At 41.6% G+C, this 26,915-nt stretch overlaps 1 protein-coding gene and 1 long non-coding RNA gene across 2 annotated transcripts in view; both read right to left on the reverse strand.

The window, feature by feature from the left end:
* Positions 1-26,915, reverse strand: part of LOC308308325 — an 839,845-nt gene that overhangs the window by 447,901 nt on the left and 365,029 nt on the right. The gene's annotated exons all lie outside the window — the stretch shown is intronic.
* Positions 14,678-16,398, reverse strand: gjc4b (gap junction protein gamma 4b; the record flags this gene model as incomplete). The annotated part of the gene is made up of 2 exons (XM_080753266.1): positions 14,678-14,717; positions 15,264-16,398. The coding sequence occupies 2 exons, from the start codon at positions 16,396-16,398 to the stop codon at positions 14,704-14,706; spliced, it is 1,149 nt and encodes a 382-aa protein (XP_080609392.1). The 3' UTR covers positions 14,678-14,703.

The following is a 26,915-nucleotide window of genomic DNA, read 5'->3' on the forward strand; positions in this document are numbered from 1 at the left end:
GAGCAACACAGCCAAACGTGTGGGTAGCACCGAACAAACAATTGCCAAAATGACCTGAAATTAGCCCTGTTCACGGCCCGCCCACTCAGCAACTTCCTGATGCTGAAGTCACGTTTAATGCAATTTCCGAATAGTAAAGTATAAAATACGGCTAGCATGATCAAGAACACAAGATAGTAAAAGGCACAAAGCATTATAATTTACTTTACCGTTTGAAATAATGATTTGTTGGCTTTAAGTCCAGCAATTTCTGTGTTATAACTTACTTTACCCTTCTAAACTGACGTCAGCACCAGGAAGTTGCTGAGAAATTTGCAGAGTGGGCGGGCCGTGAATAGGGCTTATACTTTTCTGCTGGCATCTAATGTCATTTTGGGCTTCCCTGACACTGAGATTAAAATTAACAAAGTGTAAAAATGAAAAAAGAAAAAAAGAAAAAAAAAAGAAAGCTAGAAAGAAGACAGGTTTCCATGAAGTGTGCCTTGGTTCCAGTCTTAAAATGATAAATATAAATATTTTTGGAAATCCCTATGGGCTGAATGAATGGATTTTCTATCTTTGTAACCACAAAATGACTGCCACTGCTATGCTCTATCTATAACCATTCATCTGGGTACATATTCAAGAACCACATTTCTTTCTCTTTTAGTGTGTGTGTGTGTGTGTGTGTGTGTGTGTGTGTGTGTGTGTGTGTGTGTGTGTGTGTGTGTGTGTGTAGAAATGGCGTCCGCTAGCAGTCTCCTGTCTGAAGAGCACTTCTTGTGTCCTATCTGCATGGACGTGTTCACCGATCCAGTCAGCACTCCATGTGGACACAACTTCTGCAAAAGATGCATTGCACGTTACTGGGACTCTACTGATGTGTGTCGCTGTCCGCTGTGCAACGTTAGATTCCCGACGAGACCGCAAGTGTCTGTCAACACTTGGATTTCCGAGATGGTTCATCGGTTCAGGAGGCACAAGGGTGATGCTGAGCTGAGGAGGATCCAGCGGTATGCACCGGATGTAACTCTGGACCCTGATACAGCACACCGCAAGCTAATCCTGTCTGAGGATGGAAAACAAGTGAGTTGTGGAGATGTGTCGAAGGATCTCCCAGACAACAAAGAGAGATTCTCGACGTGTGCCGGTGTCTTAGGGAAACAAAGCATCTCCTCTGGACGGTTTTACTATGAGGTTCAGGTTAAAGGGAAGACGGACTGGGGTTTAGGAGTGGCCAGAGAGTCCATCAACAAGAAGAAGAATCCAAGCAAATTTACCCCTGACTACGGTTACTGGACAATATGGTTGAGGAATGGAAATGAGTATGGGGCTTCTTCTGTCCTCCTCCCTGTAAGAGAGAAGATCCAGAAAGTGGGAGTGTTTGTGGATTATGAGGAGGGTCTGGTCTCCTTTTATGACGTTGAGACCAGAATTCATCTCTACTCTTTCACTGGCTGCACCTTCACTGAGAATCTCTACCCATTGATCTGTCCAGATTTTAATGCTAATGGTAAAAACTCTGCTCCTCTCATCATCACTCCTGTCAATCACACAGATTAGACAATTCCCAGCATGTGGGCCGGGGACCACTGCTGGGCCGTGAGGATATTGCAAGTCCCAGATGCTTCAACTCTTAAGTTCACTGTTTATTTACCTTATGATATTGTTTTTCCTTTTTTTACATGTTCATCACAAAATAATATTTAACACATCGGACGCCCACGTGGTTTTGATGTCTTAATTTGCTGGTGCCCATGGCAACGCGTCAAACGCGTCATTTTACCTACCGGCGAGAGTACTGGCGAGAAAAGTAATCCGAGTAAATGTAATCCGAGTATGTCCTGTTTATTTCGCGAAAATCTTTTCTTTCAGTCAGGACCGTTTTTAATCATTTCTAAGCCACAGTGTTTGTGTTACGGCATGTAGAAGAGGCTGCCGTTCTGAGAAAAACATGAAAAAAGGAAGAGAATCCGGAGAAAACAGCATTTTTGTGCAGCCGCTAAACAGGAAGTCAACGAGACACACAGCACGTCCGGGTGACGTAATTGCGCGCTGCATGTTGGGAAATGGAGTTTGTTTCATCACCGCGGTAGCCAAGTGCAGTAGCTACAGTACAGTATAGTTTACTGTACAACGCGTCAAACGCGTCGTGGGCCTCCAGCGACATCAAAGAAATTGACTTGTAGACACCACGTGGGCATCCGATGTGTTAAGGCCAGTGCAGTTTCACGTGAAACATTTTTTAAACTTCTACCCTCTTTCTTTAATGAAAATGTAAAATGGGTCAAAATTACTCGAATAGAACTTAATTAGGGTTAATGCCACATAAAAACACAATTTTAACACTTTCTGTACACAATTTTGAAAATATTCTTTCTCCAAGTATAATCATAAATGGGCAAACGTCTAATTTCTCTTTGGGTCTCGAAGTTTGGGAACCACTATTGTACACAGCAACAAGAACCCCAAAAGGGGTTCCCGTCTTGAAAGGTAAAGGTCCTCGTCCTAAACGGGTTAAATATGGAAGGGTTCATTTACAGGTTTCGCCAGTTCAAATCAATCATTTAACTATAATTGAGTTAAGTTGCTGTTTACATTAATTAATGTTCTACTATTGATTTTATTTCATGTATACACTAGTGTTTAAGTGATTAATTACACTGATCGACCCCCTGGAACCCCTTCAAGGACTCTTGAGTCTGCCATGATTCATAATGTTAGCCTAATGATTGATTATTTCATGATGTGTGTCAACAGAGATGGAAATATGATTCTTCAAAAAATAAATCAGTTGTTGAAATGATGGGCATATGTGTGCAGTGCACCAATTGAATTTTACTCTACCTTGGAGTGCTTAAAAATAAAATAAACTAAACTTTCAAGAATGACAGTCATATACCATATTCACATGGCCATTTTGCTTTGTATTTGTATCATAGACTGTAAAAAAATATGGATAGTGGAAAGCCATATGGTTTCTATGCTGCGCAAATGAAGCTTTTTTGGCAGTTGTTTGGGTGCCGCCATCATTGTTTTAATGGTATCCAAGGAATGCTATTGGCTGCCAACGGTCGGGTGCAACCGCAGGGATACATGGGACAGTGTCATGAGGTTTCCGAAAATAAAGCACACAAAGAGGAATCATCACCGGCCTATGATCACAAGCCCCTCCTATACAGCATACCCTGCTATAACATCAAATATAACATAAATTGGACCATATTTTCACAAAACGCAAATCATGGTGATTGAAACGAGGCTTTAAACTAGCGACAGGAGCCATAAAGTATGTATGACAATAAGAAAATCAAATGTATAAGTTCGGTGGGGTGCCAGAACAATCATAGGAACTTTCAGTTCCGCGTTTGCTTCATTTTAAATCGGGACAACTACACCCCTGATTTGTATACATTTGAAAACACATTCTGCATGATGAGTACTTTCTATTTTTGTATACTTTAAGTACAATTTGATACCAACATACTTTTGTACTTTTTACTCGTAATAGAGTATTTCTACATTGCAGTATTGATACTTTTAACTCAAGTAAAACATTTGAGCACTTTTTACACCACTCATGGTCTATAACAGTGGTCCTCAACCTTTTCAGGCCGTGACGCCTAAAATAATCATATTTGAACTGGGGACCCCCCCACCCTGACGAGCACTACTTGGAATTGGAGGATTTGTGGCATTACATTTAGTTTAGCACGATTCTATTGTGAAAATAGCAGATCTACATTCTCACAACGCCTCGCAAGAGCATGTAGATCGGCTATTTCCACAATTTCTGCCTCTAATATTTGACAATTTGGCCAAAGTTTAATTTGTCATTTTAGAGGTATTAAAAAGGTCTTAAAAGTCTTTAAATTGACACTTTAAAAATGTGCAGATACCCTGTATACACTTCAACATTATGTTGTTTTTTTTTTTTTTTTTTTTTTTACTGTTGAGAGAGAAAACAATGTTGCACATCAAGTTAATCATCTGGGGACCCCCCAAAATAATTTGGGAACCCCCCTGGGGGTCCCGACCCACAGGTTGAGAACCACTGGTCTATAGGGGGATTGGTCTGGGAATGGGACTGGCAAAAATGTCAGGCTATATTGCAACTTTGCTGTAGCAATTAATGTGTGAAAATGTGTGAACTATTCCTTTAAGCCTCCACCATGTTCTGTGACTACTGCTGTGTGCTGGCCAATAAGAAAATAGGAGCCGCCGCTCAGCTCATGCAGGACAAGTTGATATATTTTCACTCCCGAGATAAGGGAAGGCTAGAATTCTCCGGTGGACAAGTTTGGCTGTACACTGTTTTCCTGACTGCTGTGTAGTGACCTTATGTCGCAAAATATCAGGCTTGTATTCTGTGTTACTTTCATGCATTTGCTGTTCATATATTCATGTGGGGAATATACCCTGTGTAATCAATAAACATGCTGAGTTTAAGCTGAATTGTTGCCCTGCCTAACGTCTCATATACTCCCAGCCAGGTTCAGACTGTTGTTGATACAAGTGTTGCAAGTATTGGGCTATAGTGTGTGTGTGTGTGTGTGTGTGTGTGTGTGTGTGTGTGTGTGTGTGTGTGTGTGTGTGTGCGTGCGTGCGTGCGTGCGTGCGTGCGTGCGTGCGTGCGTGTGTGCGTGCGTGTGTGTGTTTGTGTGATGTTATGGGTTATTAAAATTCAAACATTGGAGGACTTATTTAATGCAAATGGTTTACACTTCTTTTCAGAATTTGTGTGATATTTTTAATCTGCCAGGTACCTTTTTGTCTATTTACAACTGAGAACTTCCATGAGGACCTACAGTATGGGGTTTCCGTGGCAAAATTCCCTTACAATCTACCCTTTACATCTGTGATGTTAATGGGGCTGTTAAGTATGACATCATTTTCTAGGCAGAAGAGAATTTCTGCCCCCAGTTTCCGTGAATCTTTTTACTATTTTTACTATTTACACATTTTTTTTCTTCTCCTTGTTGTTGAAAGGAAAGTATTAGAATTATACTTTAGTCGTTATTTTTGTCTCGGATCTGTTGAAATAGCGAGGGACAGAAAATGCTCTGGGGGCAGAGTTCACCTCTGCCTACAAAATGATGTCACGGCTTCTGGTGTCCATCCTCTATGCATTTTTATTAGAATCTAGTTCATGGCCCCTATCTGTTGATACTGTATGGATGAGTGATGTCCCACATTTGGATCCTGATATTTGTGCATGCGCACTTTATGATTGCACACACGATCTTTCATCGATTCGCGTACATCCTCGCTTGTGTTCTACCTGTAACCAATAGAGAGCGGACCAGCCCCACCCCCAGCTATCATTTCAATGCAAGTGCAGTGGCGATTTGAAGCATGCGGAAGTAGCTAATCCAGGTGCATTCTGGGGGAAATTGGCCTCTATCCACGAGTTTCCAACGCCCCATTGTGCATTGCGCAGACGTCTGTACCGAGCTTCCGGCGCCGATTTACAAGCTCACAACGGGTTGCATCTGCGACACGACGTGAGCTTGTATGTCTGCTGTTAAACCCGGAAGTTTGGTCCCGATAGTCTCCAGTAAACTCCCGCGGAAACTTGTGGATAGCCAAAATATTTGACGTTGAGACGTAATGACGTCACGAACGACGTCGACGTCCATTGATCCCTATTGTAGACCCCAGCGGCGCGCTCTTATGCTCGTGCATGTATGTTTCACCCCGGCTGAAATTCCAGCTTTGGCCAGTAGGGCGGCCGCTTCAATGTTTACAAGCCGTTCTGGGGGCTTGCCTGTAACGCACGTATACAGCGTCTGCTGTCGGAAAAAAACAGAAATATGAATAGTGTCTGCCCTCGTGAAGCTTTCAAAGTAGCGTATCTGATAGGCATTATGCACTGGTGTATTCCCTGGCCACACGAATAGCCGCGGATCATAGATTATAGTATGCCCTCAAAAAAAGTCTAGAACACACCACTATTATTTATTATTGCTGTGTTAATTCGGGCCCGACTCAATCGAGATAGACTCCTAGTGTGCGGATCGAGTCCCCGACTTTTCAAAGCGGCTAGCGTGAGCCTGTTTAGATTATCTGATCAGATAATCTTAAACAATTATCCCGTGAGAACTCGTTGATGCTCTGGACCAGAGCTATTGGCTAGCTAGCCAACAGTCAGGCTGAGGGGCAGGGCCATCACAACAAAAAGACAGACAGACAGACAGACAGACAGACAGACAGACAGACAGACAGACAGACAGACAGACAGACAGACAGACAGAGGTATTGTAGAGAGAGAGAGTTCTGTTTGACAATATTGTACACAAATACAAAGGAACTTAAATGAAATGGCTGGGGGTAGAGAGAACAGCTATCTTGGAATACATCGTCAAAAAAGGGAAAAGCAGCACCCTCTCTGTTTTGTATCTGTCTTGAGAGGGGAGAGTATTTTTACAGGTCTTTAAGTTCGAGTGTATCAAAAAAGCAACTGGGTTAACCAGTTTAACATTCACCAGTGTCGGTAGGTTGGCATTTCACCAGGTTAGCATTCACCAACGTTAGTTTTACTGAGGTTAGGGTTAGGGTTAAGGTTAGGTTTAGGTGTGTCTCCGCCCCCCAGACTTTCGTCACATCCGCGCAGCCAATCACAAGCTTCGGTCTGCCTTAACCCAGTTGCTTTTTTGATACACTCGGACTGAACGACCTCTCCCGTCTTGAGAAATTAAGAACAAAGTGATCATGCTTTAATTTTTAACAGAACGTGTTACAAGAAGTTCCATTGTCATCCACAAACATAATAATAGTAATAATATTAACTAAGATAAAATTATAACTTTTCGACCCAGTATACTCTCTCTCTCTCTCTCTCTCTCTCTCTCGCTTTCTCTCTCTCTTCTTTTCACTTTTAATAAGTAGCCTACATTAGACAACTCAGGGATGGAATGTGTTATCTCCAACACTCCTTCCAATGTCCTTCACCTCTGTGCAGCCAAGCACTCCTACAGTATGCAATTGTATTGCACTAGAAAGATGTTTTTGTCTTTATTATGAGATATATCATAATCACTTCAGCTATAACTGCACAGGCACTGATTCAGAAATGGAAAGATGTATTTTCAAACTAATGTCAACATCCATGACTCTTCATGGTGATGTGAATATTGGCCAGAGAAGTAGGCCATTTGGGATTTTTGCAAAACTGAGGCATTTATTGGGATATTGTTGGCAATCATGTGAATACATGTGTATCATGTATATGTTACAGTTTGTTTGAGGTAAGGTAAGGTGAGGTAATTATGTGCCGCAACGCGTAGGTGAATCTTTTATTCTTGCCATGCATTAGCCCTAAAATAAAGGCTTTTTAACTGTCCCTCAAGAGTGCCTTGGTCTAACTTTTTTTGCATCAATTTTGTCACCTGACTACCAAAGAGCACCTTTCGTGGGAGATTTTTACTCTACAGCCAAACAGATGCACTCCTTATTCTCTGTTTTCTACTTGTTTGAGGTAAGATTGGGGTTGGAACGCTTGCTTTAGTTCACCTTAAGGGCAGTCCCTGGAAGAAGCACATGTCTCAGTGGTAGAGCATTTGACTGCATTGGTCCCACGTCTCATTGTTACTCCATTGTTCCCACGCTGGTGAATGCTAACCTGGTGAATGCAACTATGCCTAAACCTAACCCTAACCCTAACCTCAGTAAACTATGCGTGTGTATATATATGTATATATATATATATATTAATTTTTGTGATTTTCAGATATGCCTGTATTTTTACAAATTTCATATTATCTCATGTCTGTGCTTTCTTGTTGTTGCAGGCTTTTTGCCTGATGATTGTCCTATGGCATGAAACTGAGTTGCAAAACCATGTGAAGCTGTTGTGGTCCTTCAATACACTATATATATATATATATATATATATATATATATATATATATATATATATATGGGTGGGTGACGTGACGTAACGTTTTCGCTGTCCTCTGTGTCAAACATGTATAAATAAAAAATATATTTGTCAAAAACCTTCTGAATATTGTGCAGGACATTAAGCTTTATGTGAACTTACTCAAGATTAAAACATTTCATTCCTCATTTCTTCAGAATTTTCAACCAAACATGGCAAAACTCATATGGTGTGACTGTCCTGACCTTGTTTCTCAAAGTGGGAACTTGAATAAAACTAAGAAAAATAATTGCTAAAAATCATTTGAAAATTAATTTAGGCTAAAAAAAATGTCTATTTGTGAGCCTATATCTTTTCAAAGTCAAAGCATAATGTTTTCAGTCATTTCTGATCAAAAACATTTTGTCCCCCAAACCAAAATCATTTGGTGTGACACTAGTTTGGACAAATTAAACAGGCAATTATTTGGACACCTATTGGCTAGAGAGGTCCTTCTTCTGTAAGGCTATTCAGCACTCCCAGCACAACTGCAAGACAGGTGTCTGGGGTGAGTTATGATTTTAACATTTTCATGAAATGCCATCTTGTTGAAACTTTGACAAACTCACCACTTTGGATGTCTGTTGGTGTGACACCTTTTCATTAAAAAAAGCTTAAGTTATTTGAAGTTTTGGTCATATTTCCATGTAGATCTAGGTTGCTTTGTTATAGCTAGCATGCTGTTAGCATGCTAATGTGTACATAGTAGCCTCAAGGTAAACCTAAATGCAGAAAACGTAATATGGTGTGACACTTAATCATAATGGTGTGACATGTCTGCTTGTCACGCCATATGACTTGATTGTCACACCACATGATTTATACTGTATTTAACTACAGATATAACAATAAATAACAAAGTTCCATGTTTCTTTTGTACATTTAAACATTTGTTTTAAACATTTTTACATAAAATGTAATTTAGCTTCATTCAGTGATACTTCAAATTCATCAGACAGAGCAGAAACCCCTTCACAGAAACTTTAACATATTGTTTCAATCTAAACAATATTTTCTCTTTGTCTTAAACTATACATTCCATTTTCTTTTGTCAGCTGGAAAATGACAAGTGCTGAGAGAACGAGAAAGTACAGGGAGAAACTAAACAATGACCCAGCAAGGAGAGAGGAGCCAAAGGGGCGAGACTGCATTTTCTACGAAGAGCAGGAGGTTGTCTGTGGCATAGCAGAACCGCAACAAGGCAGCCGGTTTGCTACCCTCACCAAATACGACTGGCTGATGTACAATACAGTCTAAATGTATAATCTAATCTGATCTAATACTTTTGTACTTTCACTCACTGGACTGGACAGTGGACAGTGTTAAGGTAGGACCCGAGACAAAACTAGCGAAAATAGCTGATCTACAAGCTCTCAACACGTTGTGCTGCGAGAGCTTGTAGATCAGCTATTTTCGGAGTTGCGCAACCCAGCACTCTTTAGCTAGTGGAGATGTGGTGTAATGTCATGATTCCTAATTACATTTGTTCAACACAAAATGCTGTGTTCAAGTTCAGGAGACTTCGGAAAAAAGCAATTTACCTGAATGCTGAGTTCTGTTTCCACTAATTGGTGTTAATAAAATGTTGCCTTGGCTCCAAGTGTGGCTATGCGCCTTATTGTCTCTTTAGGATCCTTCTGCCGTGGGCCGGCAGAAGACTTAGGTGCGCATAGCATTCCTGTGCACATCCTCATCATCCATCTACTACTACAATTCTTTCTTATCCCATGTTAAAGCCCTACAATAATATCCTGTTCAGAAATATTATGGCCATGTTATCCTGGGTAATTGTTTAATCAATCAGTAAAGTTCAGTACTCACTAATAGGTAGGTTAAAACACAGTTTGCTTTGACACATGAAGATATGATCATACGGTGTGACACTAAATCATTTGGTGTGACATTCCAAATAGTGAAAAATCATACCTTTATTAATGATTAAACCAAAAAAATGTTTATGGATTACATAGAGAATATTATCAGGAAGAGTCACAAATATTTGTGTAATTTTAGAGAAAGTTTTGACAGAATACATTTAAAATATGTTGTAAGATCATGAACATGGGCCTCACACAGAGTGTCGATTATGAAAAAAATATACAGATATAATTAATTTTCAAAAAACTATAGTGGATCACTGGTTAGTTATGATAAAGGACTTTGATAAAGTGAGTAACTTAAGAAAGATGTACTCCATTTTCATTTTATGAACAATTATTTTCATGTCACACCATATGACGATTTTAGGCACAAGTACAACAAACTGCTGAATAAAGTCTGATTCCAATAAAATATCTAAAAACAAAATGTATTTCCATAAGGTTGAGAGTGAGTAGAACAAAAGTAAATAACTTTTATGCCTGCAATTTATATATATATATATATATATATATACACACGCACACGCACACACACACACACACACACACACACACACACACACACACACACACACACACACACACACACACACACACACACACAGAATGTCACATTGTCTTTATATGTGTCGTATGGGGTAGGCTATAAAGCTTTTGGAACAGCATTTATTTTTCTCAATACGATTTAGCAGCTCTGTTTTATACAGTATGTGCAGTAGGTCAAGATGTCAATCTTGTAGTTTGTAAATTCAATATGGCTTCTAGTTTTCAGGAGTCAGGAGAACTCTATGGTCAGGAGATCCATCCGAGTATTGGCATCTGGTTCACTTGTTGATTTGTTATTGCAACTAATATCCACTAAGTGGAGACATGGTCCTGAACAAGTGGGCCCAGAGCAGACTGTTCATGCTTAAGCTCAGGACTGGTCCTTCAGTGTGTGTAATAGGATGCTTGCAGATGTTCTACCAGTCTGTAATGGCAAGTGCCCTCTTCTTTGCGATTGCCTGTGGGACAACTGTCTATAACTATGTATAACTAAAGTGATTCATATGATAAAATGTACTTTTTTCGTCTCTTTTGGGTGGAAACCTCATATGTCCAAATCAGTTACTTTCAAAAATAGCAAAAGTTGGCTAGCAGATCTGCAAGCTCAAAATGGTTTTGGGATGGGTTTTTTTACAACAAGGGTTCATATTTAGTGGCCAAGCCACGTAGTGGCAAAGGCCACTCATTGATATTGTACTTTATCACTATTATTATTATTCCGCCACTTTTTCTCTAGTGGCTTGACTGTGCAGTCGCTTTTTACGAAACTCGGCAGTATGGTAGAGGACTATGCCAAACGGCTAAAACACGAAGCTCGCAACAATTGACCAAAGGGTGGCGCTGTAGGAAGCCTTTGAAAGTGCAAACTTTGAACAGGTATAGTGCTCTGTTTGACGTACAGCCATGAAACCTGGACACACATATGCGTCTCCTCATGCCAAACAACTTTTACACTCTGACTTTTGACCTCTGACCTTTAGATCTCCCACCATTTTGAATGATATGAAAAACAGTAAAAAATTCCGCCATTTTGAGCAGTTTGTAAAACGCTTAAACCCGTTTTTATCCTGGGATTTTCACGTCACGTACACAGAATTTTATCCAAAAATCACACAAATCAGTACACAGTATTTCAGAACAAGCCAGCAATTGCTTTATTACTATTACAGTAACAATACTAGCCCCCATAAGTCACATCTGCCCATGAAAGATTGCAGTGCATCTTGGGAATGGGCGTATTGTGTGTAAAAAGACATATTTAGCCACTTGTCCCCCAGCCACTGAAATCAAAATCATTAAAACCTCTAAAACGATAGAAAGCATCTTTTATTTTCATTAATTGCAATTTAAGTTGTCCTTTAAAATATGGAGATACGGTAAGGGGTTCCTGCCCAACACCAACGATGACTTAAATATGACGTCTGAAGCGATGTCCCGCTCCGCTTCCCTGGGTGAAGTTCAGTGGGTTCTGCTCCACGGCTGTGCCGTTGGACTCGGAGCTGCTGAGACAGGCTTCCTCATTGGCATCCAGGGAGGGAGTGTGTGTGCAGTTTGGCAGCGACATGCAGGCCAACGGTGCCACAAATTAGCTGGTAACAGACAGACGGACACACTGCAAAACATAGTCTCGGCCGAGACAATTACAAGTGTTAACCTTTTCAATTTGCCCGTTTCCTTTTAATCTAAGTTTAATCAAAGTCTGCGAACCTTTGTTGCCTTTTAAATTTACCCTAATTTGGCTACAGACCTCCATCTGGATATTGTGCCAGGTGATGACATTCGAGATGTGTGTCAATAGTCTGAGTGTTTCGTACACAAATCGTGCACTTTATGATAGAAGCATGAAATTTGGCACACAGTTAGAACATGCCATATACATGTTTGGCTATAGGGACATCGCAGATTTGTCTTGGGAAACTTGAGGGAGCCAATCAAAGTTGGGCTCTCATAGACTCTAGCTCTATACAGTAAAACATAAAAAATAAAAACATGCTTTAAGTAGCATGTGAGGGGTCAAATTAGGGTTTTTTCATGATTCTGAATCCAATGCAAGCATTTGTTTTGCACTTTCCGAAACACGGCCCCCACAAAACTGTGAAAAGTGACAACTCATTGCTAGCATTGGATTCAGAATCATGAAAAACCCCTAGTTTGACCCCTCACATGCTACTTAAAGCATATTTATTTTTCATATTATTTTACTGTATAGTAGCATATACAGTAAGAGCCCAACTTTGATTGGCTCCCACAAGTATCCCAAGACAAATCTGTGATGTCCCTATAGCCAAAAATGTTCCGTATGGCATGTTCTGTGTGCCAAATGTCATGCTTCTATCATAATAAAGTGCACGATTCCATCAACATACTGCCCGAAACGCCCGGGCTACATGCGGTTCGCCACGGTCTTGACATGTGAATGTGGTTATTCTCATGATACCCGATTCTGTGCCTACTGCAACAAATAAAATGGGCATTAAATATCATCTACATTTCAGGCCATGCATGCGATAGGCCCAATAACTCCAAGCACCATCTACAAAGTAATTTCTTCCAAACCTCCAAAAATATATCTGGAGACACTGCATACAGTAGGCTACATGGCAGAGTTCTGCAGTGAATTAGGTGTCTAAAAATATGCTGAATCAGGCTGGCATTAAACCAGTTAACCTTTTTAACATTGATGCATTATCACTAGCCTGGTTTTGACATAATACACATAATGGAGACAAAATGACCAATTCCAGTAGTCAGTGAAAAATGCTTTATTTAAAAACTACCCACAAAAATACTATAGATACAAAAAGTATAAAAAAGTACAAAATGCATTCTTTTTTTTTTTTAAACAACTTGAGATGACACTTGAGTAGGTACCTGCAATGCACTCATAGCATTGTGGGTATGATTCGGAGTACAAATTATGACACTAGAGCATTCAAGGCAATGCATGGTCTTATAATCAAATAGCACGATTACAACCTTCATTGAGGGTCAGAGCAGGACAACATGAACAGGTTAACATCCACAAATCCAAGACACGAAAACCTGAACATGGCATTATTGCAAACATTTCATTGGAAGCAAGAGTTCAAATAAAATGCAAGTCCTTAGTGATAAGGGCACGTTTGCTGGCTATGTGATGGTGTATTTAAGACGGTGAGCATTTAATGCAATTTTCTTTTACAATATTATATAGGAGTAGCCACATGAACCCTAGCGTCCCTATTTGGAGTGAACATTTGGCCAAAATAGCAGGTTCACAACACCATGTGACGAGCTCAGCCATGTTGTGTAAACCCTGGTCAATGAAGCATAAAGGGTTTAAGTGGTTAATGTGTGATTTAAGTGTTCTAATCTCGTCTTCAAATGATCCTGACCCCTCCACAACGCAACAATAAAATTAAGCATCAGGGAACTAAGACAGCAGTGAACTTCATTCTTTTCATACTGAACAGTAATGCTGGCTGGCATGAATGGTAAAAAAAAGAAATCATACAACATACACAAATGGAAAAAATAACAGTATCAAAGCCATGTTTTAAACAATACACGGTCACAATATACACTTATTCAAGTTATACCCAGGTTTTTGTTCCTTTGGACAAAGGCACCACATGACTTCCAGTTACTATACTTGGAGAACATTGACTGGTGCGGTGCTAACAAAAAATTAAAAGATAAAAAGGGGATTTATGCCTCAAATGTACAACTTGCATACAGTAAGTAATCACAAGTTAAATAGCATTATCCAAACAGTTTTATATGAAATGTAACATCCACAAAATCTGTCCATATTTCAATGACTGCAGTACCCTTTTGTTCCTACGAGTGGCACCCTGTCCTTTAGCCAACCAGTTCGTATCTCAACTCAGCTATGGTTCACTTCTTACAGCTTGACTTTGACAGTTTTGCCACTGCCCTACACTTAGCCTGCCCTTACCGCAATGGAACGGCTGAAAATGTAAACAGTTTAGGTCTAAGGCAAAGTTGAGATGAACCTTCTCTGGACTTCAAAATGAGGACCACAAAAGCTCAAGATAAATCAAACAGCTAATAATCCTATGCTTACAAAAAAAGATTGGGAATGGGGGGGAAACAGCTGCCCTGAGAGAGGAGCATAAGTGATAAGTCTTGTTGTTACTACAACAGTCTGTGAGCACTTTGAATCTTCAAGTGGCCAAAGTTCGACGCATCCTCCACAATTGCTGGACGTAATACTGGAAAGCTTTGACTGTATTTCGTCGTCCTCAAGTGAATCAATCCGTGAGCATACAGACACACACATCCAAACATCCGTGTCAGGTTCCCTTTTGTCTGCTTCACTGATGAACCTTGATGAAACGTTTCACCCATAGTGTCCATGGCTGTGTTGCTGATGAGGGCCTAAGCTCTGAGACCTGGGGAGACAAGACGAGTGACAACACAAATTAATTTTAGTTAATAAAGTGTGGCTCAACAAGGTCAAGAGCGAAACAAAATGTAGCTTTATAACATATACTGTAAGTGGACGCCATATAACATATACTGTAAGTGGACGCCATTTGAATCCATGACCAAAATAATAAAACATGATATCAAAACATTAGATGACATGAACGTTAACCTAAATTGTCTTAATATATGGGCATACAAGAGACAATGACAGTTAGAGATCTCCATATATGGGCATAAAAGGGACATGGACTGACAGATAGAAAGATCTCCCAATATGGGAATAAGGGAACGAGGACTGACAGATACTGTGATCTCCATATATGGGCATATCAGTTGGATTGGCAACATGGGTGTCTGCCTATGTCTAAGCATTTAACATAATGACAAACTCTTTAAAGCTGGAGCCAGGATTCTATAAACGTGTCTGCTCTACTTACAAAATCCTTTATTTGAATAAATTGATTAATCTCATTAAAAGGTTACGGTCCGACTCTGAAGTGGAGCTTTACCTTTCTCACATGTACCGCTCTGCTTCTCCTGGGCAAAGTTGAGTCGGTTCTGCTCCACTGCGGTGCCGTTGGACTCGGGGCTGCTGCTCCGAGACGGGCTGCCCTCCTCGTTCTGGTAGGCCAGGTCCAGGTGCTGCAGGGCCAGCTTCATGTGCCGCCGCCGCTCCAGCTCTCGTGACGAGGGCTCGTCCCCGAACGACTCGCGGCCAGAATCGGCAAGGTTGTCCTGGAAGGCAATTTTCCCCGACGGGTCCTTCTTTAAGGCTGTGTGGTAACCCGGGGGTGCGGAGGGCTGTCGGCAGACCGACGGCCTCTGGCTGGCCAGGGCCGCGTGGCGCGGGGTCGGGGGACGAGGCCGCGGTGCGCAGAAGCAGTCGCGCAGGCCGCTAATGCCCAGGTGGAGGATCTCGAGCGCCGTGAAGAGCAGGCAGAGGGCGCTGACGCCGTACATGATGAGCAGAAAGATGGTTTTCTCGGTGGGGCGCGATACGAAGCAGTCCACCGTGTGCGGGCAGGGCGAGCGCGTGCACACGTACGACGGTGCCACCTCCAGCCCGTACAGGATGTACTGGCCAAACAGAAAGAGGGCCTCGAACGTGGCCCGCGACAGCAGCTGGAACACGTAGACTTTCATGAGGCCGTCACGTTTGATGCGCCGCCGCCCGTCATGCTTCTTGCACGGCTTCTTCTCCTCCTCCTTCTTCTCCGGCTCGATCTCCTCCAGGATCATGGGATCCTCCTCACCGTTGTCCTCCGCCTCCTCGTAGTCGCGGTTGGTGCCGCGGCTCACCATGGGCATCTTCTTCCGCGGCCGGTACTCGTCATCATCCATGCGGGCGATCTTATGCATGGCGAAGCCCAGGTACATGATGGTGGGCGTGGTGATCATGATCACCTGGAACACCCAGAAGCGGATGTGTGAGAGGGGCGCAAAGGCATCGTAGCACACGTTTTCACAACCAGGCTGGTTCGTATTGCAGACAAATTTGCTCTGTTCATCATAGTAGATGGATTCTCCGCCGACTGCAGTCAGCACGATGCGGAAGACGATGAGGAGCGTGAGCCAGACTTTGCCCACGAAGGTAGAGTGGTTGGAGATCTCGTCCAGCAGACGTGTCAAGAAGCTCCAACTCATCGTGGCTGAGGGTTGACAGGGCGAGGCTTCTCAGATCTGCCTGGATAAAAACAGACAAATTAGCTAGTAGTACCATGTTTAAGCTTGATGATGCAGAACACATACAGCAGTTGAAATTGGGACGATTGTGGGCAAGTAATTTAAAAATTGTTATGCACATCCAGCATTGGTCGCTGGTGCAGCAGGAATAAACGTGAACATTTAAAAGAAGAAGTCTGAACAGGCAGCTGCTCCTCCGAAAAAGTTTAATGTGCAACAGTTACCTTTTATTTATTTTGATATAACCAGGAGATCATATTTTTTGTTGTTGCAGGATGTAACAATGCTATTGTAAAAATGCAGTTTGTATAAATTCAAACAAGAATACCTAAAAAATACATCCACTGTCACTGTCAGTAAAGGATTTAGAATGCCCCAAAAGATGCTTTGACAAAAAATAAAAACACAGGATTCAATAAAATAATAATAATTCTAAGACCAGAAACAAAATATCTCTCAGTGAACCATGCAAGTCCACTTTTATTTTACTTGTGAGCTCATTGAAATTGTAACCGCAAATTATATCCACTAGGTGGGGCCATGGTCCTGCACAGGATTCTGTAAAGCTGTTCAACATCTGCCAGATAAGATAGCTAGGTGGCATGACTGGGGGCGCAGAGGACCACTGGCGGGATTTGAATAGCAGCCCAAGTTAGAGCATACAACCACGTCAGGAATGTCATCCAACAGCTGTAAAATCATGGCGTGTTGTTCTCACAAAAGCCTGGCCAGAGGTTTTTGGCGTATCCCTCAAGAAAATATTTAACCGCCTGCAGTCTTACTTGGAAACGATCAGGGAATGTTTTCTAGAACCAGGAAACAAATTGTGAGAAGTAGCCTACTATATTGCAAACCATAACACAAATAGGTCAGATTATAGGTCAGGTAGTATTACATACCCAGACTAATCACCCAATATGCTGAATGACATCTCATCTATTAAGCTTGTTTCTAAAGATTGACAATTTATTAAGTACATGAAATGTAGTCAAGACTTTGAACATTATCTAAATCAGTGATCAAAATAAATGTTCCACATTTGTCCATACCTACGTAGAAAGGATTCCTGTTCGGTTGTGTGTTAACCACAACCACATAATACACAAGTGATCTTCTATTGCTGGGATGTGCAATAAAATGAGTCATTGTAATAATCCAAGTCATAGGGCGTATGGAGGACTTGACAAATGGGAATGTTTTACAGGCATTTTAGGGTGGCCATTGCGGTTTCACACCATCTGTGTTTAACGTCTACTCTTGCTAATATCAGAGTAGTAATTGAAGAACTATGCTTCCACAGACTTTGTGCCAAACAGATTGAGTGGGACAAAGGCATCACATCTTACAAATATTGGCGTATCCAGGGATTAATCTGACTAATCACTTGATTCGTTGATATATAAAACAAGAACAATAGATCGGTTATTTTATCAAAATTGATACATTAAAGCAACAATTAGCTTTTCAGACTGCTGTTCATATCCCTCACTTTGTCCCCCTTGCATTGAAACAAATTATTGTTACTAACAGCATCAATGTACATTCACTTGTTGGGACTTTTCTGTGTATAGCAAATAACTTTCATAGTGGCAGTCTAAAGATAAGAAAACAAGCTTCTATCAGTCATTTCACATTTCAAGGGAAGAAAAAAGGTGGTTTGCCACTGAAGCCCACGTTCTAAAAAACTTAATTGGAAACTTTGAAGACAAGAGAATAATTAACTAAATACAAGTTCTAAACAGTAAGGCAGTGTTTCTCAAACTTTTACATTTCACGGTCTCCCCTTAACTCTAACAGTATACAAATGGAACCAAATGGACCCTCCATTTGGTTCCATTTGTATACTGTCAGAGTTACAGACTTGTATGGGTCAATTTAGACCCCCATAAAAGGAACCCAGAGTCCCTGGAATCCACTTTGAGAACCACTACAGTAAGGGAAAGGGTGAGCGCTATGCACCCCTGCCCCTTCCTTGACAGGTATAGTAAGGGATATATATTGAACTAAGGCACTGATGACGCCTGTGAATCGGTATATGTGTAAATTTAAGTGAAACCTGAACACTGCTTCACATGTCCTTAGCAAAGGTTAGAATGAAAGGCCCTTCAACCATACCGCAGCAATTTTGTTCTAAGGCACTAAGTGCTGCCTAATGAATGGCTTGCTTATTAGGGCAAACTTGCAGAGGAATATCACTTTCTTGATTGGTTAAGTGGCTACGCTATCAGATTTATAATGGCTTATTGATTTTAAGTCAGTGGATGGCCACCGTTTAGACTTCATGCCAACAACACCATCATCATCACAATGAAACAAAGTACAAAACAAAACTCTGAATGTAAGCTGTACCCATTTAACCTAGGCCTATTATATGATATATTGTCCTCAAGGCTATCTGCTCTTTACATGGGATCCTGTTGTAAATAGTCTGTGACAATATGTAAGGAATACCATTCTGCAGTTGTTCTCAGCCTTTGGAATTTCAAGGACCTCCAGTTTTTATATACCCCTCATTTCAAGAATAAGATTATCTGGAACCCCAATCTACATTGTAAAAACAACACCCTGTGTTAAGTGAGCGGTGCCTTTTACAAGTTAATTTCTGTCATTAAGCGTCCTGTGAAGCTTGGCCAATGAGCCACGTGTGTGAAACTTACAGACAAAGCCAGATGTAGGAGCTGCTAGCACCGCTCAAAAATATGTGTAAGCCAAATGGACCCTTAGAGGTCCATTACAACTCAAGTTACAGGCCGGTAATGGTCCATTTGGTTCCTCCCACTCATCAATCCTCTGCTGGGGACGCCCTGGCTCCCCCCTCAAAGACTCCTTAAGGTGCCTGAACCTCACACTGAGGACCACTATAATATAGTGGACTGCATCTGTAGGCTGCATTCGCTTTCCCCCCTAAACAACAGACATGCTTGTGATTTGATGTTCCCCACACACACAATTTTTGTGGGAGAAAAATGTGTGACACTGCTTCGCTGCTCAACACCTGAAAGCCACATAGCCCAACAGCAGTGAGTTGCTGCATCTGGCAGCATGTTCACAAACTACTCTACATCCTAACCCAAGTATTTGTGCTGTAAAAAGAAAAAAACAACAACAATAAGATAATTTTGAGTCACTGTTAACTACTTGCCTGGGATCCAGCCTGGTTTCTATGTTCGCCATTGTTTTTTTAAACTACACCATGCTGGCAATTTCACCCAAACTATGGTTGATAGAATGCCCAGTAAATCATGAATGGGCAGGCCCAATGCCTAAAATGTAAATGTTAAATAAATATCACCCTCCTTTCACGCTGCAGGAAATGTGGGGGAGGAATATAATCCAACAACAGCCCACTCAGACATTAATGCAGCCTAGCGGCCGGTCAGGCATGCCCCCAAGCAAAGACCCACTGATGGGCTAACAGTACACCAATGTGCTACTAGAAAAGTAGTCCACAGACAAGCTTCTTAATTCTTATCTGTGTGAGAGAGAGACTGTGGTTTGAGAGCCCCCCCTCCAGGTGCCTGAGGCATCAAATCAGCAAAAAAATAAAAATAGAATAGTTTCCCCACTTTGTATTGTAGCCTACATGAATTTACAATGGGCCTAAAATGGGCATTTAGATAGATATATACCTTTCCATCAGCTTGCATCCATAGTAAAACACAACAGTGATAGTAGCTGACTGTTATTATTAGCCTACTCAAGAGTTTGGCACAAGTGGTGAAAATAGATAGGCTACTATCTAATTGATAGAAATTAATTAATACACACTGACACATTTCACACTACATCGCTGGTGGACATATTGCACAGAGTTCTCTAAAAAAATAAATGAAATGAAAACTAAACATTAAAGTCATTTGGAATGAGACCTAAACATACAAGAAGCTGATATGACTTGTTTTGAGTGTTTTGATGTCCTATCTTCAGTGGGCCTCCCTGGCCCCTCTTTTATCAGCGGCACTTCAAACACAACCCCACTTCCCAGAGAGAAGTAAGGCTGAACTGGGGGGGAGAGGAAGGCTGCCTGGCAGCCAAGCCAGTCACAACAACACTCCAAACCCCCCAGAACAGAGAGGCTTCTTTGTGGCCCTCACATCTGGGAGACTAGTTAGTCTACCACTGCTCGTCGTCTGCTCCATCCATCCCAGGCCACCAGGCAGGGGCTGGCTGGCTGGGAGGCCCCATAGCAGGCTTGGGGGAAATAATCACGACCACAGTATCTCTCTACTTGGGAGAGATTTTATGCAACAGTTTCTAAATCCCACTTGGATGTAATTAAGTTATGTAAAAGGGGGGGGAAACATTATCTCAAAGCTATGATAAAATGAAAACAGCCACAGACGTGTAATATAACTTGAGATAATTAATGGGGATTAAAAAAAGAGTGGACAAAGAAATGGGCTGAAGAGTTAAGTAGGTAGACTAGAAGAAAAACAAGCCTTGTTTCCAAAACGTATAGCATACTAAATTGATACATGATAGCCTATACATTAGCTAGGCTACCAAGGTATGATCCCCTAGGCTACTTTTGCCCGGAGGGAACCCCAAAAGGCTGAGGAGAGCCCCGCTTTAACATGCGATGGAAAAGCGCCATTGAAGAAAGCAAATCAGTCGTTGCGCTTAATTGGCGCTACTAATAGGCTAACCAACATGCTAAGAACCGACTTAAGTGCGAGCTATGTACCAACAGTTCAAAAACAGCGAAGACTGAGATAGTGATAGCAGCTATAACAGAATTGGGGTCTGATTTCCCCCGAAAAAAAGAGAACCCCCCCCCCCTCATGCATGCGTTCGTTAAGTCTCCCCTCCATGGGGATTGGGGAGACAAACCGTAGATCTAGATCTACATGGAATATTGTCCGTTTACACATTTAAATATAAGCATCAATGAATGCGATCCAAGTAGCCCAATAATTTTATAATAATAATTTTAATAAGCTATCGTTAGGTTTGGTTGAACCACGCGCGGACACGCATGCTTTGAGTCTAGAGTGGCTCCGCGGCGCGCCTTGCACTAAAGTTAGCATTTAAAGCAGCGTTTTGCACAGGTTTCGGTCTAACGGCACGATCTCAAGCTTGTGGCACACTGGCACTCAATTGTAACGCCGAACACCACAGATGGAAGTTAGAAACGGAGCGATACCGCTGTCTATTTTATTTAGCAAGCAGATGTCCCGTTAATCTAACGCGGTCCTGTGTGATGCTGCTGCTGCTGCTGGCTGGGCTTTTGTTGTTTGTGAGCTGCTCTTCTCATTTACCTTCAAGTGGAATTGTGTTGTAGTTCCTCTCCGTTCCAAAAAAGCCCCCCGTAATCTCTTAATTAATGTAGTTTACTTAGCTCCTCAAAACAAAAAAAATAAAAATAACAGTCCTCTCTTCGTCAAGCCATCCAGTTTTTATGAGAGGCTCCTCGCCTGCTCCAGTCCAAGTAGTCTACTAGTCTAGGGCTGTGAATCAATGCGGGGTAGGACAAAGAGTCTTCCCAAACCCACACCCCCCCTTTCTTTTCTCCTCCCCGTTTGGAGCGGGCACCCCACCCACCCCACCTCCCGATGATCTGCACTGGAGAAACTTCTACATTCCTCCAGTCCTAGCTCCTTTGCGTGACTCTTTTTGTTCATTTCTATCTTTTTGGAGCGGTGTGTGTAACACAGCAGCTCCGCTATAGGCAGTAATGTGTGTCTGTCCTCACTAGTACGAGTGTGTCTGTCCTCACTAGTACGAGTGTGTCTGTCCTCACTAGTACGAGTCTGTCCAGTCAAGTTTGAAGAGGATCTACACACACACACACACACACACACACACACACACACACACACACACACACACACACACACACACACACACGTGCGCACAGCAGTTACACAACATTTCGGTACCTATCGAATTGAGTTCCCCTCCGCCCGGATGCATGGAGGCTGATGGGATACTGCAACATACTGCGTTATATAGATCTAAGACACAGAATTCAGATATCTAGAACACATAGAATCTAAAACATAGACCTGGAACTGCTTAAATTCACCGCTCCACTTCGAACGAGGTTTGATTTTCTTCTGCTTCTGCTCTGCAAATGCTGATTTTAGCTATTATCAGTGTTGTAAAGTTACTACTTAAGTAGACCCTACTGTAGACTTAGGCCTAAGTAGTCTACAATTTTGAGTATATTTTACCATGCATGCATTGTGAGCTTGTAGATCTGCTATTTTCAAAATATTTTTCTCCAATGCAGCATTTCTCCAATGCAGACAGTATTGATACTTTTACTTAGTAAAACATTTGAGTAGCCTACATTTCCCACCACAGGCTATTATGCTATAGTCACTGAGTCACCAAAGCCGAGGCAAGGGGATATATCATGATAATACAAATTGCTTTAGTAAAACACTTTTTGAAGACTGAACATTTGAAATTAGAATTTTAAAGCACTGGCTATGCTTGGCATTCAATCTAACACACACACACACACACACACACACACACACACACACACACACACACACACACACACACACACACACACACACACACACACACACACACACACACAATGTAACTACCAGTGAACCATGAAACTGTACCTTTTCCTATGCAAACTTCTAATAAAGTCTTCAATCAATCAATCAATTGAGCCTATAATATAACAAAGTAAAGTTAACTACATCTATAACTATGTTTAGCCTACTTGAATTTTTACTCTGATCACCCCATTTTCAGCTTTTAATTTCAGCTTTTACCATGTTTATGTAGCCTAAATGTTATAGCCCACACTGTATTCAAATGATGTCATAGGCCTACTGTATAGGCATCTCTATAGGCTTTGTGTAGCAGGTCACTGAATTAATTTGTTCTTTGTACACCACTGATTATTTGTGTGACAAAAAAATACATCACCAAGTAACTACAAGGATAGGCCTATTCGTTTTTATAACCAGGTATATGACATGTTGTCCTTAAATTTAGCCTGCTTAAAAGTTACCCTTCCTTTCAGCAAATCAGGATACACACCGACTGTCACAAAAGAGTCTGTGTGCTTTGACTGTCTCTAAACTGTTCCGCAGCACCTCTGTCACTGCTTTGTCTTTGTAGTGTGAAACAACACACCCTTCACTGATAAGTGCTACCGTGGGCGCCTTCTTCCTGTCCAGGCGGACATTCGGAAGTTGTTGCTATTTGAGACCCTTCCTCCGTCCTCACACAACTTTCCTTTGGCAGTATCAGTCAGGGACATGTTGGGCCCCTGATTCAGCCCGGGAAAAAGAGTTGGAGAGGCCCTCATTGCGCGCTATAGAGAGAGAGATCTCTCTTAGCGCTGCTGCTACTCAAAGATTTGCCTTTTCAGATCATGACAAGTGACAAGCCAGTGGGCCAATTATTGTACATGAGTTATATTTCGTCGTTGTCGGGTGGAAACCTTGTATGTCCAAAACCGTTTGTTTTGTATTTATCATTTAAAAAAATATTTAAACTAGTGAAAACAGCCGATCTGCTGTTTTCACTACTTTTGTGCAACGGCCTTGTATGATGAAGCAGGGCTTTGCTTTGCAAAGCCCTGCTCCCGTTTGGGAGTTGTCCTGCTTTCCCCAATGGCCAGCACGTCCCTGTGTGCAAGGTTTTTGGAGCGGTGAAAGCGCTCCCAATAGACAGGTATGTCCGTGGCTGGCTGGCTGGCTGGCTGGCTATGTGGCTGGCTGGGTATGTCTGTAGCCTGGCAATACCTTGAGTGGCCACACAAGTTAAAGGAGGGGCGCAAACACACACACACACACACACACACACACACACACACACACACACACACACACAGATTCACCGCTCCACTTCGAACCAAGGTTTGATTTTTAATGTGCTTTTCCTCAGTCCTCCATGGCTTATCCATTGTTTTTAATGTATACAGTATGGTTACAGTAGTGGACTATAGTGCAGTCACTGCAGTGGACATTTCCTGCAGTGGGGACACTCCAGGGGATGGGAGGTTTGCTCTGTGATTCATGTCCTTTCTTTAAGAAGCAAAAGCACACCAGTAGGGTCATGAATTAATTGGCACGCTTCCCGAATGAATCATGCCCTTAAATAGTCTGAACTCAGCTTTTTTTTGTGGAGATGCTAAATTGCAGATACCTATAGTGTGTTAATGTAAGCTGTTTAGCATTGACACCGTGATAGTTGTCTCAGACACAGTTGGAATCCCAGTAGACCTAGTCTCTCGATTACAGACTTCTGCAGTGCTGCAGTGAAAAGAGGAACAAACTTTTCTTTGACGATGGCTAGCCAGACTGCAGTAGACCTATTACTTTGTACTTTACCATAATTATTTGCTGTAACAATATGTGCTGTTTGTTGGTTGGTGGCGGTGTACTTACATTGTGTACATTATATGTCATTGTATTTTACTTTATGTGTCCAAGATACAGTACATTCTCTTATGAATTTCTTACTTATCTTATCATTACAGAAATGCTGGCTTGTGAAATGACACATTTTGCTTCATCCTCTTTGATATCTAGCCAAGGCTTCTGTCAGCTTTATACACGCTCCACTAATTGTTTAATATTGGTTGTAAACAGGAGATCAGTGGAGGAATGTGACGCCCTTCCCCCTCTTCTTAGGGATGAGGGAACCTCCATTGTGAGCCACAAGTGTGCTTTCATTCATGGTTTTAATATGGGGTGCCCTGGTTAACCACAGCACTCTCCAAACCCTAGTTCTCTGCAGAGACATTATGGCCAGATCTGGAGGTTCTGAACATGTGTTATTTTAACCTCAGTCATTTCTGCACCATCATCTCACCTAATCCCTGTTGGCCGGCGTTTCCTCACATGAAAGAGACGACCATGTGAGTGATAACTTGACTCACGCTCATTTGTTACACATTTCCTGGTTTCACTGTGGCTGAAGATTGTGTCTGCTAAGCTGGAAAGTTCCAGAGATAGGCCTACAACAAACCAGCTTAATATCAAAAACTATAAGAACACGATAATCTATAAAAGGAAAGAATAGGTTGTACAATACAAACAGAATCATCCTTTGGAATAGATTTATTGTTAAGTTGTTTTGACTTGAGGACTGCTGAGTCACAATGAGCCCAGCCTGTTATGAAAGTTCGATGTTATTACTACAGACACTGTTTAGCAATTTATGCCATGAGCAAGTTGATAATGCTTATCGTCATTGTCGGGTGGAAACCTAGTATCTCCAAGTTTAAAATTTGTACCTTCTTTCGCAAAGTAAAACCCTGCTTCATCACACAAGGCCGTCGCACAAAAGTAGTGAAAACAGCCGATCTACAAGCACACAGCGCCTCGCGGTGTGAGGCGTTGTGTGCTTGTAGATCGGCTGTTTTCACTAGTTCAAATCGACAACGACGTTATGCACCTCATTTATTTGCTCCTAACATAAAAACTTTGAATTAAGGCTCTACAGTAATTTTTTATAATGAGGTGAAAGGGCTTTGCTCAAGAGTTGCCTGTATAACGTGGCACAGAACCTGACCCACAGTGAATCATCCCCTCGTGATGTTTGCCTAACTGTCACACAAAGGGATTATCCTACAACTGGTTTGTGACTGAATGCTTGTGCAAGGAGAAACATCACATTTCCTCTTCAGGCAGCTTTGGTCAGCTTCTTTCTCCGTCAACGTTTTGTGACGAATAAGTATGTTACGAATAAAAGGAGAAATGGTGACCAGACACATTTAGACTATTCTCTGATACATGTGATAACAGAACAAAGAATCAACGTTTTTAAAATTTAGTTTCATGGACATTATGACACACATTCGCTTGAACATGCATTAACCACATGTCATGAATGTGTGTGCACATTCATGTGGCCCAAGATCATATCAAGAGATCATATATTATCTCTTGCATTATAAATTAGGAAAGTGGATGCTTGGCACGTATTCTTGCTGGTTCCAATCTTCCCTGGGGTAGTCTTCTTGCCAACACACAGGGGTATGCGCAGGGCCTACACTAATTATATAGAATGGCATTTTGTACAAGGTTCACCTGGCAGCAGTCCAAAATTACTAGTCAATTCATAGCAGTTGGCCAGGGTGGAATTGGTCCTGCAGATTGGTTGTCAGTTGTGAAATTCTTCTATAAACAGCCAGAATAACACTTAGGATTTCATTTCAGGAGTCCAGATGAAGGTATAGGTACTCTAATTCTAGAATGCCTTCAATTATGTAAGGTAGCAAATATTAGTCGCACCTGTAAACCTTTTGGCAATCACACCCGAGGACATTTCAGAGTAATTAAGTTCAGCAGTAAATTTAGCCCACACTGTTGCGTTTTCATTCACCGTACTACGGGAAAGTTGAGTTTGCTGCCAGCAAAGCTAATGTTTTCCATCTGTGTATTGTTTAGTACTGGTGTATCATGAACAGTGCCTCGGAGTTCATGGCACAGTTCAGAATCACTTTAATGTGAAGGAATCTAGTGACAAAGGTGCAGTGACCCATTTTTATAGTATAT

The sequence above is a fragment of the Nannobrachium achirus genome, assembly GCF_963921795.1.
Source record: "Nannobrachium achirus genome assembly, chromosome: 22".
Classification (NCBI taxonomy): Eukaryota; Metazoa; Chordata; class Actinopteri; order Myctophiformes; family Myctophidae; genus Nannobrachium; species Nannobrachium achirus.